Consider the following 19,309-nt stretch of genomic DNA (forward strand, 5'->3'; position numbering starts at 1 on the left):
TCAGGAGTTCATCGATCAACTAGAGGCCAAGGTGAAATCGGTGCAAATTAAATCCAGTGCCTCGAAGTTAAATATGCCGACACAGTGGGCTTGACACTGACCGCACCTAAATTAAATTCAAACCCATTCGGCTTCTGCTCCTCCAGGATCATATTTTGTCATGAATGAACTACCAAGGAGGGTCACGCTACAAGGGCTGCTGGCCAATTGGGTGACTTCTAGAGTCGCCCAACCTGTTCCATCCACAGCTCCTGTTCATCGAGTAAATATGACACACGCCCCAGCGACTCTTAAACTGCTTTGTCTGTACTACAAGTACCTGTGACAGACCATACTAGGAGGACTTCTGTGGCCGAGAGAGGAGTAGTACAAGGTGGTGTTGATACAGGCACTGCCCCTATTCCTTGATATAACCTGGTCTCGGAGTCGCCCAAAGACTCTAATTCAAATCCTGCCAACAATAAGGATCTTTCATGTTACGCCGGTATACGAAACATCAAACTGGTTGCAACATCGCCGACATCCAATAGTCCTTTTTAAACAGAAAATGGCTTTTAAGACTACTTACACTTATCACAAGCAAAGGCATAGCGTGTCTAATTGGGCGGTTGCCTCGTTTCACTCATCTATTGCCATTGAACGAATCTGCAAGTTTGCTCATGCCTTTGCAAACTTGGGCTTCGAACTTTGCTTTCTGCCCATCGGCCCTGAGACAGCAACTATGGAGACAGACACGCGCCTATCAAATCACCGAGCATGTGTCTTCTGGCCATAGAATAATGGCTACAAGGCTCGATGGTCATTGGTCATATGTGCATCCTACACACTGAATTTTTCCCTCACCTTCTAATGCCCTACTAAGCCTTGTCTCTTGGAATACCAGAAGGTTCAACTCTTTTGTTAGTACCCAGAGAGGCTTAGCCTGTTTGACAGGGGCTGATGTTTTTGCCCCGCAGGAAACCTGGATGTTTTTTTTTCATTTGATTTAGATGGGTATACTAGGTGCATAATCTGGCGGCCCCAATCACAAAGGGTCGCCCAAAAGGGGGACTTTGCATTAGAGCAAAAGTTGGTTACAACTTAACAGAGTTTCGTGGCAAGCCGACACATCATAATCTTCTGGCTGTAACCCTGTCCAAATCCCCATGGGGCCCAGAGCCACTTTTGCTAACTATGTAGGACCCTGCGGGAGGTGACTCAACTAAATCACTTATGTGTGCAGTTGTGGAAACCTTGAGGACATGGTGTGATAGGCATCCTTCTCGGGGTGTAATACTCACAGAGGATTTTAACGTAGATTTATGGAAGCATCTGTGGTGCAAGCAAGGGGGTGACACGGTCTGGAGGCCAGGTCAAAGGCCTAGGCTTGGCATTCACCACTTTTGGAATTTGATCATGAAATGGTGGTTGCAGGTTCAGGGGCTCCAGTGGTGACCTGGTCAAATGGGACATACAAAAGTTGCATAGGCTTTATTTTTGCCAACACCGTAATTCGCAAGTTCTCTCCAACCTTGCTAGTGGGTCCCATTGACTTGAGTGCTCATGCAGTTCTTAGCTTGGAATGTCAGGCAACAGCTAAGAAGCATAGTATATTTCTGAGTGTAAATCCTACAGTTAATTGCAGGGGTAATAGACTTTTTTGGTCCACCACCAACATCAGTCATTTTAATTCAAATCTCAGATCCTGTAGGAAGACTCAAGAAGATCTCCTTAGTTGTCATGATTGGGATATGAAATGTTTGTTTGACAGATACAATTTAGATGCAAAGAAACTTGTAACCGGGCACAAACAAGTAAGAGGGATTGGCATCTTTTTGATGTTGCAATAGCTAAATGGAAAAAACTATTGAATTCTACTCTCTGAGATATAGTAAAAAATCACTTAATTCCTATTAGCGAGAAAAAATACCTCAAAGGGAATGCTGGAGCCATCTATAAAAATTGGTTAAGAGCATGTAAGTACAATGAAAATGCACGTAACTGGAAAGCTATTGATTGAATACTTAAGACTCACGATACCAAAAAATGTTGGTTCCTACTAAGAAACCTTAGTTCTGGAAATTCAGACCGTCTTGTGTGTGGCATTTTCGAAAAGATTTGGGCCACGCATCTTACTAAAAATTGTTGTCCGACCTCTGTGCTTAAACATCCTGTGGTAAGAACTACCAAGAAAGGCACAAATGTTTGGCACCACTTCAATGAGGCAGATATTTGGCCTCATTATGACCCTGCCGGTCTGGAATACGAGGGTGCTGGTAAGCTTACCGGCACCGTTGTTTCCGGCACGGCATATTACAGGTCTGCCTGCCGGAGCTGCCATGCCTGACAGGTCTGAGCCTGCCAGCCACCGGGGCCATGGTAGGCAGACCAGTCACGAAAGCACCGGCACCATTAGCAACAGTGCCAGTGCTTCCGTGTCCACATTCCCATACAGGACTCTATGGGAATGTGGACTTACAATTTACCGCCGCCTGACATTCTGGGCCGCCAGGGTTGTAATCTCCCGGGGGCACTGGGAAATCAGGCGTCAGTAAATATTTACAAGTCCGGCGGCAACCGGTAGCACTGGCACGGTTACCGCCGGACCCGTAATGAGCCCCATTGTTTCATTACTCGCGAAGTTAAAATCATGAAGGGCCTTGGGTCAAGACGGCCTATGCAATGAGGTCCTTAAGAATGATCCATGTTATTGGGCTGGTCTGTTGCGGGCCTTGTTCCCGCGGGTATGTGAGACTTGCGTCTATCCTCCAACATGATTCGAATCAATATTGATCCCTATCCATAAGAAAGGGCTCCGAGCAGACCCCTCCAACTATCGGTTACTGGCCATGTTGGACAGCAGTTCAAAGATATTTTCTAGAATCCTGTTGGAGGTTCTCTCCACTTGGTTCCAAACAAAGGTAATTTTAAACTGCACGCAGATGGGTTTTAGAAAAGGGCATGGCAATAGCCATGCCATATGGTTACTCCTTGCACTCATTTCGGACACTGTACATGATCCAGGTACCAATCTTTGTCCGTGCTTCGTGGACTACAGTTCCGCCTTTGATACCGTAGATAGGGTTAGATTGTGGGAGAAACTATCTGTGTGGGGCATAGATCCCTCGCTGTTACACTTCATTAGGCTGTTGCGTGAGGATACCATTGTGAGGGTGAGGCTGACACATGATGGTGCGCTTACAAGACCCATTTCTACAACTGTTGGCCACAAACAGAGTTGTGGTCTTGCCCCTTCACTATATAATCTTCATGTGACAGACTTTCTTTCAGCCCTAGAGGCTGCACAAAGTTTTCCTCCTAGTTATGGGTGAGAGAAGTTACGCTGTCTGACCTATGCAGACGATACTGTTACATTTGACCGCACCCCACTGGGCCTGAAACGTTCATTGAATGCGTTCGCGGAATATGCCGATCTTAATGGTCTCTGTGTTAACATAGGTAAAACGAAAATCATGACCATTTGCAAGGGTGCCTATCGGGGGAAGAGGTTTACTTGGAAATTGGGCAGTTGCAGCTTGGAACAAGTTGAGACCTACAAATATCTTGGTATGCATATCTCACACAATTTGAATGGCTCCTGCCATGAAGCTGCGGTTTCCTCCATGGCCTGGACAAAATGGTTAACTCTTAAAAATGTGATAGACAGGGAGAGAGGGTGATCTATGTAGGCAAAGTTGTCTGCATATAGGCTATCAATTGTCCCTGGCATCTTATTTGCGTTGGAAACATTGCCACTGGGATCAGTAACTGGGCTTAAGAAACTGTAGGCCAAGCGTCTTAGATCCTTGCTTGGCCTTCCCAAGTCTGTACCAGTCAAAGCCCTGCGTTTAGAACTGGGACTGCCTTCTCTGCATTTACTTTGGATAATGTCTGTTTGTAAATTGTGGGGCACCATTAGCTTTAGCGAAAACGGTAGACTACACTGTGCTAACGCGCACTTACGTTATTGTGGGCGTAGCAATTGCAAAAACTTGTCTTAGAACATTGCAGGATATAGGCATGAAAGCCTTGCCCGGCTCGCTGGGAGAAATTCACTCTAAGAACTTCGACAGAAAATCTAGGGACTATGACCACTCTTAGTCCTTTGATTGCCTCGCTAGTAAGAGCAAATACCTTCTATATTCCAACCCGGGATTACATTTAAACACTCCTTGTGACTATTTGGTCAACACCTATTCCCCTCAATTGGTTCACTGCACTCTGTCCCAACGTTTAGCTACGCTTCCTGTCTATGAGAACACAGGGGCCTGGCTGGCCTGGCCATAAATTAGCATTCATGTCGCCTCTGCAGGATAGCTGTGGAATCAGCACGGCACCTGCTTACGTAATGTAATAGGCTCCATCTCTTGTACGAAAAGGGATATCCAGAATGTAGGGATCACACATTTGATCGGTTCTGGAGTGCCATCTATGGTGCAAGATCTATGGGAACAACCGCTGCTGCCTTTCACATTTGGCAAATAGTGGAAAAACTCTGGCTACCTTGTGAGACCCTCCCTTCTTGCAAAACCCAAGCATTTTTATTCTGTTAGACTCATGGCATAGTGCTCGGAACGATGGTCTTCAGGCAAATCGTTTGAATTTCTTTTTATTTTATTTGTAAACTAATTGTATGATTCTTAACGGTTTCAACGTAGTTGTATTTTAAACAAATTGTTTCTCTTAATGTGTTGATGAATCACAATTATAATGTTTCTTATTTGATGTGTTGTTTTGGTGTAAAGGTCTTTTGACGATAGACAATTAAAAAAAATACCTTATAACTCATTTCTGTAGTTATCAGTATTTTTCGTTTTTCCTCTTGTTTTTATATATGTGGACGTACTATTGTGAAAGGCTTAGACTTCTTGTATGCATTTCAAACCATAACACATAAAAATGTTTAAAAATAGCCCATTTCTTTGCGCTAATCACGCATCACCCCACAGGCCTCCGTCTTGAGGGACCTGGAAACATGCAGCCTCTATCTATCTCTCAGAAAGGCTGCTATAAGTTAAGGGACATTGATTGGATGTGTGCAATGTGGCCTCAGAAGGAGGCCCCCTGTTATACTGTCGGTACCTCTGCGTGTGGTTCTATGTCTAGCATGGTGTGGTTTTCGATTTCATTTGCTATGCACTCAATACCCGCAAACAATATCCTATAAGCTGTTATAAAACAAAAGAAGGCAGATGCAAAACAGCCCAATTAATAAACCGTAAACATTATCCTAAAATCACCCACAAGTGGTGATCACCATGCACTTAACTTTACTCATCCAGATTCTCAGCTGTGTGGCGAATTGAGGGGAAGGCAAGCAATGACCTGCTGCACTGAGAAGGTCTTGTGGGGAGCACAAGGGTGGATTGTTTCAACTAAAATCAGGACCACTATGGGGATGAGGCTTTCATAGGATGTTGCATGTCCCTTTGGTGTAAACTGCATTGTGGTGTGTTCCAGATGTTCTGTCGCCAGAGATGGAAGCAAAACTGGAACACTCAGTGCCGCAGGGGACAATCATGTGTTGTGTTAAATTCCTGGTGTGAGTCATGACACAGGATGAGCAATGGATAAGATGGACTCCGCGCAGTGCTGTGCTCCATGTACCTTGTTCTTTGGCGTACACCGAGGCAGAGTGTTGGGCTCTAGAGCTGGAGTTGGGATTCATTTTCACAGTTTACTGCGACTGAATATTGGTCAGGTCTAATGGAAATGCTATTAATTCCCCAGCCAAGCCCAAATTGCAGAGTATAATGAAAATGATTTGTTATTTATAACCCTTTCACTACAGCGCTGTACACGGAACATTAACATACTATTACTATCACCCAACCACACTTAGTACTCATTTATGAAAGGCGGAGTTGGCCTTGCAGGGATTGGAACCTGCAGCCTTTAGACGACACACAGATTCCAGCATTGAGCGCTTAACCCGCTGACCTATCTTACTGGGAACAATGGCACTTTGATTTTGCTGAGTCAAGAGCACGCCACCCCCTTGCAGACATTTTTCCTCGAGATAAAGTAGGCCTCATTACCTCCCTTGCTCGTTGTGCTCACCTTCTTGCACCTCGGGTCACAAATTTAGATCTGCTGCTGGCTGTGTGCCTCCTATCTGCCTGCTGCATCTGGCACACCAAGGAGCAGCATGTGCATGAGCACTGCAGCAGCTTAATTTAGCATAGTATGTGAAAAACCAGAGGGTGTCTCACCCGCTAGTCCCCAGGGATCTCTCTCTCAGGAGGTGGCCAGGGCACAGCCATCGCTTTTTTATCCAGACCCTGGGGGTTTACCAGTGCAAACTTCCGGCACACCTACTGCAGCAGAGCAACTGACTAAGGGACAAGAGCAGCAAGTCGAAAACCCCAAGGGTTTCCTAATGAAGGCTGTTTTCTCCGATAGACCGCGAAAGACACATGGAGAAGTCCAGATGCCACAAGTTAAGATTACATTGTGTTTCAAGGACGCCAGCGACCCTCCTGGTTGAACGGCAGAGTTGGAGACGCCAGGCCAAGCCTGTGGTTCTTACCTTGACTTGTGAATTCGAAATAGCAAAACAAGAAAGAAGCACATACAGCCGGCGAGTTGGCAAGCGATCTGTGAGACCAGTGTGTGTTAAAGCGACTGAAGTATCATCATTATATCACAAGTGATGGCTGCATGCGTGTGGATGAGAGGCGAAGAAATGCAGACCTGTGAATGAACTTAGAAGTAAAAGGCAGCTGTGAGATCAGCAATATTAATGGAGTGGTCTGGTGAAGGAAGTAGCCCATTCAAAAGTCTCTGTGGAAGGTACATTGTTTGAAGTTATAAAGCGAACAAACAGTAAAAGTGAATTAAGCGAGAGTAAACGTGAACATTGAGTCAGAGTGATCCTGCAGTGGTCTGTAAAGAGAGCCATGCACATTCGAAAGTCTTCGACATCCGAAAGGGATCTGAGCCCAATTGAGGGAGACCCAAAGTACAGTAAGCTTGGGGACGGGAGCCCCCTGGCAGGATTTGTGTTGAACTGTGATGTGAGAGGTCTGAGCCCGACAAAGGGGTACGTATGTGAACTGTGTAATGTAAGATATGTGCCCGGCAGAGGAGGACCTTTGTGAACTTTACACTGAAATACAATTTTGAAAAGTCAAGAAAGAGACTTTAATGTGAAAGGCTAGGTGGGCCTCAATACACGTTTTGGAACTGCTTATAGTGTTGTAAACTGAGCCAAAGTGTGTCATCCTGCCTACAGGGACAGCCTTACTCAGTGAGGTTAAACGTGGTGGGGAGAACTGGTTCAACAGCATTTATTCCTTTGTACACTGATTTTTCCTTAGCATACATTTCTCCTTTTTACACTTTTTGAACAAGAGATAGGGCAGGCATTAGGTTTTTGTTAGTTTTTTGTTAGCATAGACCATTTTGATTTGACAGACTACACTACAACTGTTTTGTTTATTGTCTGATGGTCGAGACTACTCCCATCTTAGGTATAGAGCAACATAGGTGTTTCTCTGACCCCAACATTTTCAATAAAGGGTTTACAAATTGTATCCATTGTGCCAGGCTTATAGTTGTGATACCATGCCTTCCCTACAAATAACAGCCTCCAGAGGAGGACCAGGCAGTGGGGAAAGGAAGATAGCTCAGGGGCAAAGTGTTTATCTTGGAAGCAAGACAATGCAAAGTAACACAGGTTTGAATCCCGGTCCTGCGATTAGAGACTGGGCTCCATAACCGTGTTATAAAAGATTAATTAATTAATGTCATATGTCACATGTCTTGACTTGTGTAGTGGAGGGTGTGTGAAATTTACTTTCAATTAACATGCACTTGCAAATGTCGAGCAGGGCTGGCTGCGCTGCTGATGATGGTGCCACAGTGACGCAGCAGTCAGCATAGAGAGCGCACAGGGCAGGGCCTGGCTAATGTTGCTGTTGTTTCGAACCTTTAAGGTAAATTCATTAATTCAAATCTAGTAGTGTTAAATGTAACAAGTTGGGCTCAGCCCGGTAGTCGGGAAAGAGAGAAAGAGAGAGCAGATCAGCGCAGCAACCAGCAGGCCACACACCACCAGGGAAAAAGAAGTTGAAATTTAAACATGTACAACATCATAAACGTAAAATTGTGTATCTGTTATAGAGACAGATTAAAAATCGTCCCATCTTTATAGCATCTAAGACCGGCCCACGTCAAAGTGAATTGCATTAGGCCAATGGCTGAATGCTCGCGGGGCCAGTCCATCACTGTCCACAATCGGGAGCATCTCTGCTGAATGTTAAATATCCAAATTAAGTTTCTTCCTCTAATGGCTAGACTTTTATTTAGTTTTTACGCTATTGATAGTCAGATCCTTGGTTTGACATATCCTCCGAAACTAATGTGATTGTTTCTGAAGGCCAAGAGAGAGATTTAGAAATCGGAATTGTCTCATCTGCAAAAAGTAAAATTTACAGTCCTTCTCCCCCTTCTTCCCCTGATACACCCTAGCCTTCACACAAGACTCCGGGCTTCCAAATCTAATTTGTTGACTTATAAAATAATATAGTTAATATATAATGGAAACAAGAGAGGGGGCATTATGTACCAAATAACTCTTTGTAGTCTAACCCCACCCGTGGCACATATCACATTTTTGCTAAATTGTAACTATAAAGGCCTCATAGTGCATGCAGTAATACCACAAGGATACCTAATTCTATTAATACAGCCCGCAGTTTCTAAATCCATAAATGGAAACTGTAGTGCCCTTCCTCTCAGCACGAACAATTTCTCGAATAATGAAAACAAACAAAATATATAATCCAGTTGGCCCATCCCATTGCGAAAGCCCACCTGCAGATCAGGTAATATATGTCCTTCATGGACCCAATCTTCAAAATGGTTCAATCTAATTTTGGCATATATTTTAGCTAAACTATCCAATAAAGAAATAGAGCAATCATTCTGCTTGATTCCCTGTCTTAAAAAAAACGAAATAATCTCACTCCAGCTATCTCATGATGTTCATTCAAGCTATTACAGGTTTTAGTAACAAAGGGAGCCCATGAAATTGGATCCTTGCTGAAAAGATGTACAGAAATGTGATCAGTAGCCGCTGGTTTGCCTTTTTTTTCTGGGCATCAACTCCTCTCAAAACTTTTCTGAAGGTGAAAACTAAAGGATCATTGGCCAAATATAAAGTTTTGACTATACTGGTATCCTCATCATGAGTACTCAGCTCCTTTCAATGATAAAGGGGCTTTAAACGTCCATACCTCATCAGCAATGTTAGTCATGTACCACATGATCAATCACTTTACCCCTGGCAACCCTGGGCGAGAGATTGCTGTCACCAAGTGAAACAACGTCCTCACCTGAATCATCTTCTGATGAAAATACTATTTCCTTGTCAGACTGCGCAGAAGAGCTTTTCTTCTTGGTAGTTTTACGTTCTTTGTAGAGAAATGGCCGTCCCCTGGGAGGTAGCCACTATGCCCGCTTTGACTACAGCTAAGGCTAGAGAACAGCCTTCCAGAAGAAGCTGGTAGTGAAGGGAAAAAGCCTGTGGCAAAAAAAAAAAAAATCTTTCCAGAGAAGTTTTAAGGATCCAAGCATGACAAGGTAGGAGTCCGGAGGATGATGCGGTGTGATCTCCACAACAGCAGAAGGACATGCTGAAGCGTAGAGAGAGAGGAAGATCTGAACTGAGGAGAAGCCAGGAGAGGGAAAGTGTCTTAGACGCAATGGAAGCAGTGAACCGGGAAGTCGCCACAAAACAATGAGGGACAGCAGGAGAGCAGCAGGAGCATAGGAAGCTGCGGGACACCAGAATGCGAGGAGGGAGAGACAGAGAAAACTAGCGTGCACATCAAAAGAAACAGCAACAGAGCAATCTGGATGCAACGCAGGGTGAAGTGGGAAGAGCAAACAATTATGCGAGCGAGGAGGCGGGAGGCCCAGGAGACTAGAACGCTAAAGCATGTTCAAAGGAAACATAAAGGGGCATTAATTGAGGAGCCTCCACCTGCTCCAAAGTTTCCATGGGTGCCGCCGGATGACAAACGCTTACGTTTTTAGTGACCTCTGCTGTCTTTAAAATCTCTGTTGGTCCTCCTTTTTCCTATACAATAATTTTTTATATTTTAGCATAGATTTGCTAATAATAATCTTGTTAGAATGAGTCCCACATTTAAGGACCAATAAGAGCTCAGGCTTTGCCACTGACACTTTTTATCAAACCATGAGTTTTTGGTTCGATGTACAGATTGTATTACCTGGCTCATTTTTGTGACAAATGGACATCGAATTCATGTTAAAGGATCGTGTATTTGAATAGCAGAAAAGTAATAGTACCTGCAAAAGCTCATCAATGAGTGCAGGAATTTTCCGAATATAGTCTGTGAGGCGTAGTTTCCTTATTTAATCTTGACCAATGCACTACAATCATTGTTTGAAACCGTGACTGACAACACTGTTGGATCACCACTCAAACACATAGTTCACTACGAAAGAAAGGTTTTAAATCCAAAGGACATGGTCATCCTCGAGCTGGGTAACAACCTGCAGATCTCTAGTCAACAGCAAGCTGCTAAAATTGATCGATGCATAGTCGATGTTGCTTTGTCTCAAATCTGTGTGATAGGTAGGATGAGCAGAGGTATCTCTAGGCAATCTCCCATTACATTCATGAAAGTTTGCAACTGGAAAGCTGCCATCTATATAGAGTGCATTTTTATAATGGTTGGCTGGTCATGCACAAATTGCTGGTGGCATCTCCCAAGCCTCATACTCGTCTACATTTAAACCTTCTACTTCTGATAATGGGTCAAGGTCTCCCACTATTATGATGGTAGCTTCTTCAGTACTAGAAACATAATGCTCCAGAGTGTAAACTGTCTAAGTAACTAACTCAATGCAATTGGTATGCAGTCGAGCAAACTTGTTTTGCGGCATGCTGGAGGAAGGAGTCGGACAAAGGGGTGTTGTAGTTTGAACGCTTTTTTGCCCTAGTATCTGAATCAACTTCTTATTAAGCCTTGTACTTTTTTACAGGCTTCTGTTCTGACACCTCCTTGCTTATTAAAGCTCATACTTCTTTACAGACTTCTGTTCTGGTTTCTGAGTTAATAAACTGTGTAATATAGCCATTATTTTGAAACATGATTTATCATATGAATGTTGTATTTTGATGCTCACCTTTAACACGATCACTTCATACAACAATGGTCACTTATGTATATGCACCAGCCTTGATAAGGACCCTGTCGGGTTGAAATACGTGTCAGCTGACTACTTGTAAACACTAATTAAAACCACACCAAAGTCAAAACTTTTTGTGGAGATATTAATCATTTTATGTAATAGCGCAAGGAAACCAGGTTTAGACAAAGTATAATATAACGAGGAGAATGCCTCCCCTTCTGATTCAGTTGGATGTTTATACCGTTCTTATTAAGCCTTCCGCTTCTCTTCAGCCTTCTCCCACATTTAGTTTAAACGTTCCAGATCCTTCTAGTTTCTGTGGTTCAATAACACTTTGGCAAGCTTTGTGACAGGTTCTGGGATGAGGGACATCACGCCAAAGGTTTACTTCACTTTGGTTGGCTTTGCCACATTCCATGCAACAAATGAGATTACTCCTGAGATTTTGGTTATCTTCACAACAGTTACTGAGATGAGGGAGATTACTCCTGAAGGCTTTGGTTAAATTTACTACAACTACTGAGATGAGGGGGAATCACTCCCAATGCTTAGATCAGCTTTGCAAGAATTACTGGGATGAGGGAGATCACTCTGGATGCTTTAATTAGCTTTACCACAATTACTGAGATGAGGGAGATCACTCCTGATGCACTTCTCATTGACAATGTCACTCTTGGCACTTCTCCACCAACCACTGTGACGAGGGAGATCACTCTGGATGCTTTTAGCATTCTCCCCCAAACCCCTGCCGGTTCTACCATGGTTCCTGTTACCTCTTTCCTCCTAGGACCACATCACCAGTACTTCCTGTGATGTTGGGGTCGCTCCTCTGCGTTCGTTGTTAGTCACCGCTCTTTCCTCTTTTCTCTCTACTCCTCTTTGGTTCTGCAGGGTCCTCGGGTTCACCGTATCTGCGTTATTAAGGGGCCAGCTAGTCCACCTCACTGAGGTCACGCCTGATGCTCTCTTCTGCATTGGTTGGGCCTCCTCTTAATTCCTGAGGACTTGCTTCTCCATCTCACATCTTTGTTGCCAGGTTTGAACTTCCCGGGCTGGTGCGTCTCCACTCTGTCTTCTGTCTGGTTTCCCTGGTTCACTTTCAGGCAGTCCTTTGTCTGTTATTATGGTCGGTAGCTGGGTCCTCCCAGTCCCTTGTCTGTATCAATGATGCACTGTTCAGGCCTCCTCAAGGTCACCTCTTCTCAGTACTTTGAGAGTCACATGAAAAAGTTGTTTGTATAACTCCTGTAATCCTCTTCCTCACAATATTTCCATAAGACACTGAATTAGGTTTTATAGGAAGAAGAGGGGTCTTACAATAGCCTACAGTGGCACTGTCAGGGTCTTTTCTTACAGGTTTTAGGGATTTCAGTGACTCAAAGGTAAGAGGGTTAGGGAGTTCAACCATGGAACATGAGTCTCCATCCCTATGAGAGAAGTTCCTCCCTGTGACGTCCTCCCACATTTTACCACCCCTAGGGGGACTACTGGGTAGCAGCGTCACCTCCCTAGCCTTGCAGGAAAGGACTCCCCCATGGGGAGAAGTGACGTGATCCCACAATTCACCACAGTTTTCAATCCTTAAAACAGAATTATTTTAAATTCAATTTTCAGTCTTAAAATGTCACTTGTTCCAAGTACTGTTTGTACATTTGCCACACATAGATCCAAAGAGTAAGAGCCCCTCCACTAGGACATCCCCTATCTCCTTTTGTTGCTGGTATGGAATGGCCGGACTGTCCTTCTATAAAGGTTCACTCCAGTGACCAGGATTTGTGTTGTTGATGAAATGTATCTAATCAGGGTCAGGCAATTTACTGGCCAACCCTTCACTATTCCAAGACAACCGATTTAATATCCCTATTTTATTATTTATAATGTATAATTTATAATTGGTTATTTATAACACGCTTAATACCCAGAGGTTTCTAAGCGTGAACCCAGGGATCGAACCTGTGTTGCTCTGCGTTGTCTTGCTTCCAGGGTGAGCGAGTTACCCCTGAGCTATCCTGGTAAGCACCATTTCGGTACAGTTACAAACAGGTATACCCGGACTGATTTTGGGGGTTTGTCTGGTTGTGTGGACAACATATTTTCAATATAAATGGATTAAATCAACTTGTTGCTTGATTCCCACTTCTTCAGGCACCATTAATGCCCTATTATCTCAGAAACAGGGTATCTCGTGGAGTCTTTAGATGTTCCCCTCCTTTTTGCATACTCCTAGGGTCGTCATTGAATCTCAGATCCTATAGGGGGAATGTCCCATGTTCATGTGACGTTAACCAAATCACCAGACCCGGTCCTCTTATCAGACAATTGGCCTGCAGCCAGAATATCCTCTAGGATGATACTGCTCTTCCGGTGCCATAGCCAATACATATATTTGTTTACTGTAGCATCACCTTTGTCTCGAGTTTCATTGGCTTACTTAAATAGCCCACCATACAAACTTTCTTAGCCTCTTCGTCTTTATTTAAAGTGAATTTATTTTTAACTGGATTAAAATGGATATTTCTGGGAATATGTCCGGCTTTAGCAATCTAAGGTTTGGAGGCTGTGTTGGAGTATGATTACTTTTTTGGGGGAAGGATTTTTGGCATGTTTATCAATGATCTGGAGTATTTTAGTTTCCTCAAAGGCGACACCTTGAGTATTGATTCTTGCTGGAATAGTTTTAGTGAGTCAGGTTTGCTCCTGCTGTGGAATATATGCATTAAAGAATGCCTACATTAAAGATGGTAAAAACACCACCAGCCCACACACCACTATGCACCCTAAACCTGCAGTGAGAGCAGTGCTTTAAATGGGCCGGTCCTACCCGGCCTAAGTACAGGCACTTTTAATTTTTGAGCATTTAATTACCTGCAATTCTCAAAGCCTGAAAGACAGTACCAGTACTCAACTATGTAGAGAGGTGAAAATGAAAGCATTTCATTAAAATGTATCGCAATGAAGGACTAAGCTCCTGTAGCCTTTTTTTGGGTAATCAGCACCCTCACCCCCCGCAATGCCCATAATGTCTCACGCTGCAGAACAAAAGGCGAGACAGACCTGCAGCTTCTGAGCTCTCTGCACACCAGGTGCAGAACACCATTTCCCTAACTGGACTTCACCTGTTATGCATCATATGGATCACAGATTGATTTGGAAATCCCGGGCAGTTACCTTTTTAACATGTTTCTTTGTTATTAGCAGTGTGTAATTTGAGTTGTGATTTAAGGTAACATTTTGGACTGGAGACCGAGACACTGCTTCAGGGACCTCCCACATTCCGTATTATTAGACATTGAAAGCAAGCAATAGTAAAATGACCGCTTTTGAAGTTTAATTTACAGCTGTGATGTCTACTGCTTTGATAGGCAAAAAAGAAAGTCTAATTATCTTGACACAATGCATAACAACAAACTGGAGGTTTATGTGAAAGAATCCCAGATACACTGCTTAACCAAAGTGTGTGATCCATGGCAAATAATTTAATCTAATTGTGCATTGCCTTGTTTACAGCACAATTGTATGAGCACATCTGGCCCGTAAACTTACAAAACATTTTTTTTTTAAATCATTGGCGAAAGGCTGCAGGACTATAATGGTACCTCAGCTCCTGAAATGGGATTACATAAAAAGAGTGGAGCAGAAAATTGGGGGCGGGGGCTTTGTATCTACCTTACCTCTTCTGTGCCCCTGTGGCCTATTGATAGTGATCATTTTATGTTTTTTGCTAATAGATCTGTGAATATTGGGATGGATTTTTCTCTGAGCCAGGACTCTTTATTACTACAATATCAAGCTTACGAGAGACAATAAACTCTGGATGGCGATACAGTTTGCTGAGTGGGCATCCAGTAGGCAGATGATCCTACAATATATGAAAAGCTCAAATGGTTGACATTGTTTATGCTTATCATTAGAAGAAATAGGCCATCTCCACCACCTTAGATATGAAAGGCGCAATGTGTGTGCCTCAATGTGTGTGTGCCTCATGATGTGTGCCAAAGGCTGTCCTCCTTGTCCAAAAAGCTGGACCGTGCCTATTTCCTCAAAACTAGGGTTTTTCACGAAACAAAGGAGCATCGATATGAGGCAGACACCAATTACACTTCAACCAAAGGTTTATTACGGCTTGTTGCAGGGGTGGGATCTCAAAATATAACCTAAAGAATCAGCGGCAATAACAGGATAGCTTCTCATTAAGAGTCCTTAAGTGGGAGCCTCATGCTGAGTTCTGGTCTGGTGTAGAAGATTAGTGTACTGATAGTTTCAAGTGTCCTTCACACTTCTTTCTTGTCTCTGTATTCACCTTTTCCCTTGGTTCTCATCCCCTTCTGGGAGCCCTTTTTTATTATATCACCATTTGGACCTGATTGGGAAGCCTGGGTGGAGCAAGGGGATTAGGTGGATGACTGGGGAAACCCCCAATGCTTCCACCAAGGGGCTGGCAGTCTGAGTGAGGCCAGGGGCTCTATCACTGTACACTCACCACCTTCCTGCCTCAGGGTCCTGTCACAGCTTGCTCCTCAATGGCTCGCATGGCACTTATCCCTAAGGGGCTCGCTCTCGTTTTCTAAACTCTCCTGTACTCCCTGCCTTGCCCCATACTCCTCCTCTGTGCTCCTCCACTGAGGAGGTAGTGGTTTTCCTTGAATTGTTGTGGCAGGTTGGCAGTTTTGATTGTGCACAGCAGAAAGATAGCCCTACCACCTCCACTGGTCACTTTGATATGTGGGTCTAAGAAGATAGAGGACATTTGAAGATTGCATAGAATTTATAGTAATGTGTTTGTGTATGTTGTAGAGCACTACACGTCAACTTGCGTCAACTTGCGGCCACTTCTAAGCACCTGTCTGTGTTGTGGACAGGACAAGGTGTCGGTTTGATTCTCTTGGTATTTCCCAGTGAGAGAATGAGCACTAAGCCCAATATGGCAATGTTTGTCCCTTTGTGACACCTTTCTGATATTAAGAATGGTGCTTGCGGGACTGGTGCGACAGTTAGAAATACGTTGAGCATAACATTTGCAAGAACAGCCTCCATCTTTACAGAATGGGAAAGAAAACCAGAGAGGAAAAAAGCAATGGAAGTGAAAAACAAATGAGAAAAAGAACAATAACCAAGTAACAAAATAAAAAGACAAAAGTGTCAAAGTTAAGACATGGTCAAAGTCGTGTTTTCTGCCAACCCGTCCAATAGATATTCCGATGCCGTCTTTGCTTGCCAAAAAGAACTAATGCAGACAATTGAGCATTTCTTTAGAATGTGATCTGGAGACACAGTGGAATCAATGCAGACCTGCTTTCTGGGAAGGGGTAGTGCGGGGCTTTACCTGCCACGTTGTTCTTATGTTCTCCAACATTGCTATGATGGGAAAGCAATCTGTTATATTATCATTAATCAACATGTAACAAACATAACTGATACTGTTTATGCATAACAGTTTCTATTTTGATTACTTGTGTAAAAGTAATGATAGTTTATCTGCTCACACTTGGCATCTTCTCTAACCACTGCAAGGCATTGGCGATGAAAATGCATCCCCAGAAATGTTATTCCTCCAGGTGCATCATCACACTCGGTCTTGGACCTTGTGGCTCTCAGCACATACTGAAGAATTGTCTTCTTTGTGGCACCACAGATGGAGAGAAACCGATCCCTTGAGGAGAAGGTGACAGCACTTCAGCAGGAAAATGAAGACCTCCATGTCCAGATCCAGAACCACATATCAATCACAAGGTAAGACACCCCCCACAGACCTCATGTGAGCATAGTGTGAAAATGGACTTACAAGGGGCCTGGGCATTCTTTTGACGGAGGGATCCTGACTCGTCATGCCTTGTGGTTGTTGCCCAGATGGTGACATCTCTTTACTGTGCAGCCATTATGGCGTAGGTCTTTACCATAGTAAAGAAGAGTGGCCACGCTGTGTGTATGTGTGTGTGTGTGTGTTTTTCTACCTTTGTGGCGACTCGGGCATGATAACACACACACGCTGTGGGGACTTGATTTCACTGTGGGCACTTGATGTGAACATGCAAATGAAACATCTAATGGGAACTAATAGACCATTAATATCCGTTTGTTGTTTATCCCTAGGATGTGGGAAGGCACGTATATATAGAAAGAGAGTTGCATATTTTGAAGCGTACTGTCAATCAAACATCGCACCGCGTCTATATGAAAACATTCTGTTTCAAATAGGAATAATTAAGTAAGAGCCCACAAGGATAGTAACACACGTCAAGTCCCCACAAGGATGGTACCATGAGAGAGAGAGAGAGAGAGAGAGAGAGAGAGAGAGAGAGAGAGAGAGAGAGAGAGAGAGCGCAATGGTGCACACAGGACAGCCGATGTCTGCATGGCGTGGGACTAGAAAGTCCCAAAACAGGTGTAAGTGCTGCTGTAGGCGGGGGTAGCTGGGCTAAGCGTGAAGGGAGGGGAACCTGCCTCCTGTGCAGGACGAGGTGGGATTGGGGTGTGAAAGGGGGACTCTCCTTCTGAAGTAGGTCAGGCAGGTTGCTAGGGAAAGTGCTCCTTGGCATTTACTGTGCAGGAAAGGCCTGTGCAGTAAATGTCAGTGCAGTAAAGACCTGTAACTACTCTTACTACTCATGTGATATGCTTGCTTGCCTTAAGCAGTCATCCTTTTGCTTTTTTTCCTACATTGGTCCTGTTCTATTGGTTTGTATCTGGACCGGATCGGCCATATTGTTTGTTACTCGGACTGGTCCTGTCATATTGTTTATATTGTTTGGTACCCTAGCCGATCCTGCCTGCTTCTATTTGGCCCCGACAGGTTTAACAATTAGGTTTACACTTTGTCTGGCTCTCTGCTGTATTTTGATCTATGGCATTCATAAGGTTTGGCGAAGACAGAGGGTCGTCTGGTGCCAGTGAAGCAGTCTCTATGATTCAGTAAGTGTAGCCATTCTGACTCTGCTTCCCCTTCTCCTTTCTTTTGCAGGCAGTTGTCTGAGGAGCTGCAAGCCATGCAAGAAGCTCTAGAGAGGGAGACACAAACCAGGCAGCAGCTTCACCACGAGAAGGAGGAGCTGCTTTACCGGGTGTTGAATGATAAGTCTCTGCCTGCCTTCCAGCTCTCAGCCGGGGTGGCTGAGGTTCCACTCATTGCCACGTAAATGCCAATGGCACAACCAGAAGGACAATATGAAGGGTCGATGAGCCTGGAACCTCGGAAGACACTGTGAGCAACCCATACAACCCCCCCCCCCGTACCTGAACACTGTCGGCTGCATGGGTGAAACCATCTTGAAGACTTGCCTTCGTGCAAAGACTACAAATGGGTGTTTTTCCCATATGATCTGTTTTTTACTGAAATGGTATTTTATCTCATGTTGATTACTCTTACCAACGCCAGAATGTCACTCCTAAGAAGGCTGCAAGTATCCTAGTACTGCAGGGCAACCAGACAGGCCTTACTTCTGACGTGGTGCTCTTGGCTATGACAGTGATGCCGGAGATGGCAGGAGTACAAGCAATGGTGACCAATGCTATACTGTCATTATTGACTAACGGGTCCTTCAGGGGGGTAGAGTAGAGGAGGCCACACAGGCCAGTGACTCCTGAGCCCCTCTTAGGGGCATGACCTGATTCTCTAAGAACAACTACACAACTCGGCGGGAAAGCTAAAGTATGACCCCACGTCACAGAGACCGTCCACACCAAATCTGTATCATTGTGACCACTTCCAACAGCTCTGGTTGCCCACTAAAGTAGTGGAAGGTGCTTGAAGGAGTTTTCTTGTGATTTTAATCCCAAATATATTTTATTCCACTCCTTTTATTTTAAAAAAAATATTTTAAAACTTTATTTTACCATGCAAAGAAATAATATTGGAATATGTGTGACAGACTCACTTGCGACAACTCACAATGTGTGTTGATCTATTCATGCCAAGAGATGTAGATAAATAAACTGATGTCATCACTGCAATACCGGGTGTTTACCTTCTTGGAGATGGGGCAGGGGGATGGGAGAGGTGGGAAGTAATGAAACAGCTCGATAAAATGTCACAAAATAAGGTATATATCACAAAGTGCAGGCAGGGATGGCTAGGCATATTTTTGCAGCATGGATGCAGTCTAAACCCACGTGATCTGTATATACTACGATGCAGTCATTTGTCTGCAATACTCACTGTTTTTCTGAT

At 44.0% G+C, this 19,309-nt stretch overlaps 1 protein-coding gene across 1 annotated transcript in view; it reads left to right on the plus strand.

Moving 5' to 3' along the window:
- Positions 1 to 19,092, plus strand: part of CCDC69 (coiled-coil domain containing 69) — a 284,855-nt gene extending 265,763 nt beyond the window's left edge. The window contains exons 8-9 of the mRNA XM_069654005.1: positions 16,778 to 16,875; positions 18,104 to 19,092. Of these exons, the coding sequence (XP_069510106.1) occupies positions 16,778 to 16,875; positions 18,104 to 18,278 (273 nt within the window). The 3' untranslated portion in view covers positions 18,279 to 19,092. The remainder of the gene's footprint in view (positions 1 to 16,777; positions 16,876 to 18,103) is intronic.
- The last annotated feature ends 217 nt before the right edge of the window (positions 19,093 to 19,309 follow it).

Source organism: Ambystoma mexicanum, chromosome 3q, assembly GCF_040938575.1.
Source record: "Ambystoma mexicanum isolate Mex_15411 chromosome 3q, UKY_AmexF1_1, whole genome shotgun sequence".
Lineage (NCBI taxonomy): Eukaryota > Metazoa > Chordata > Amphibia > Caudata > Ambystomatidae > Ambystoma > Ambystoma mexicanum.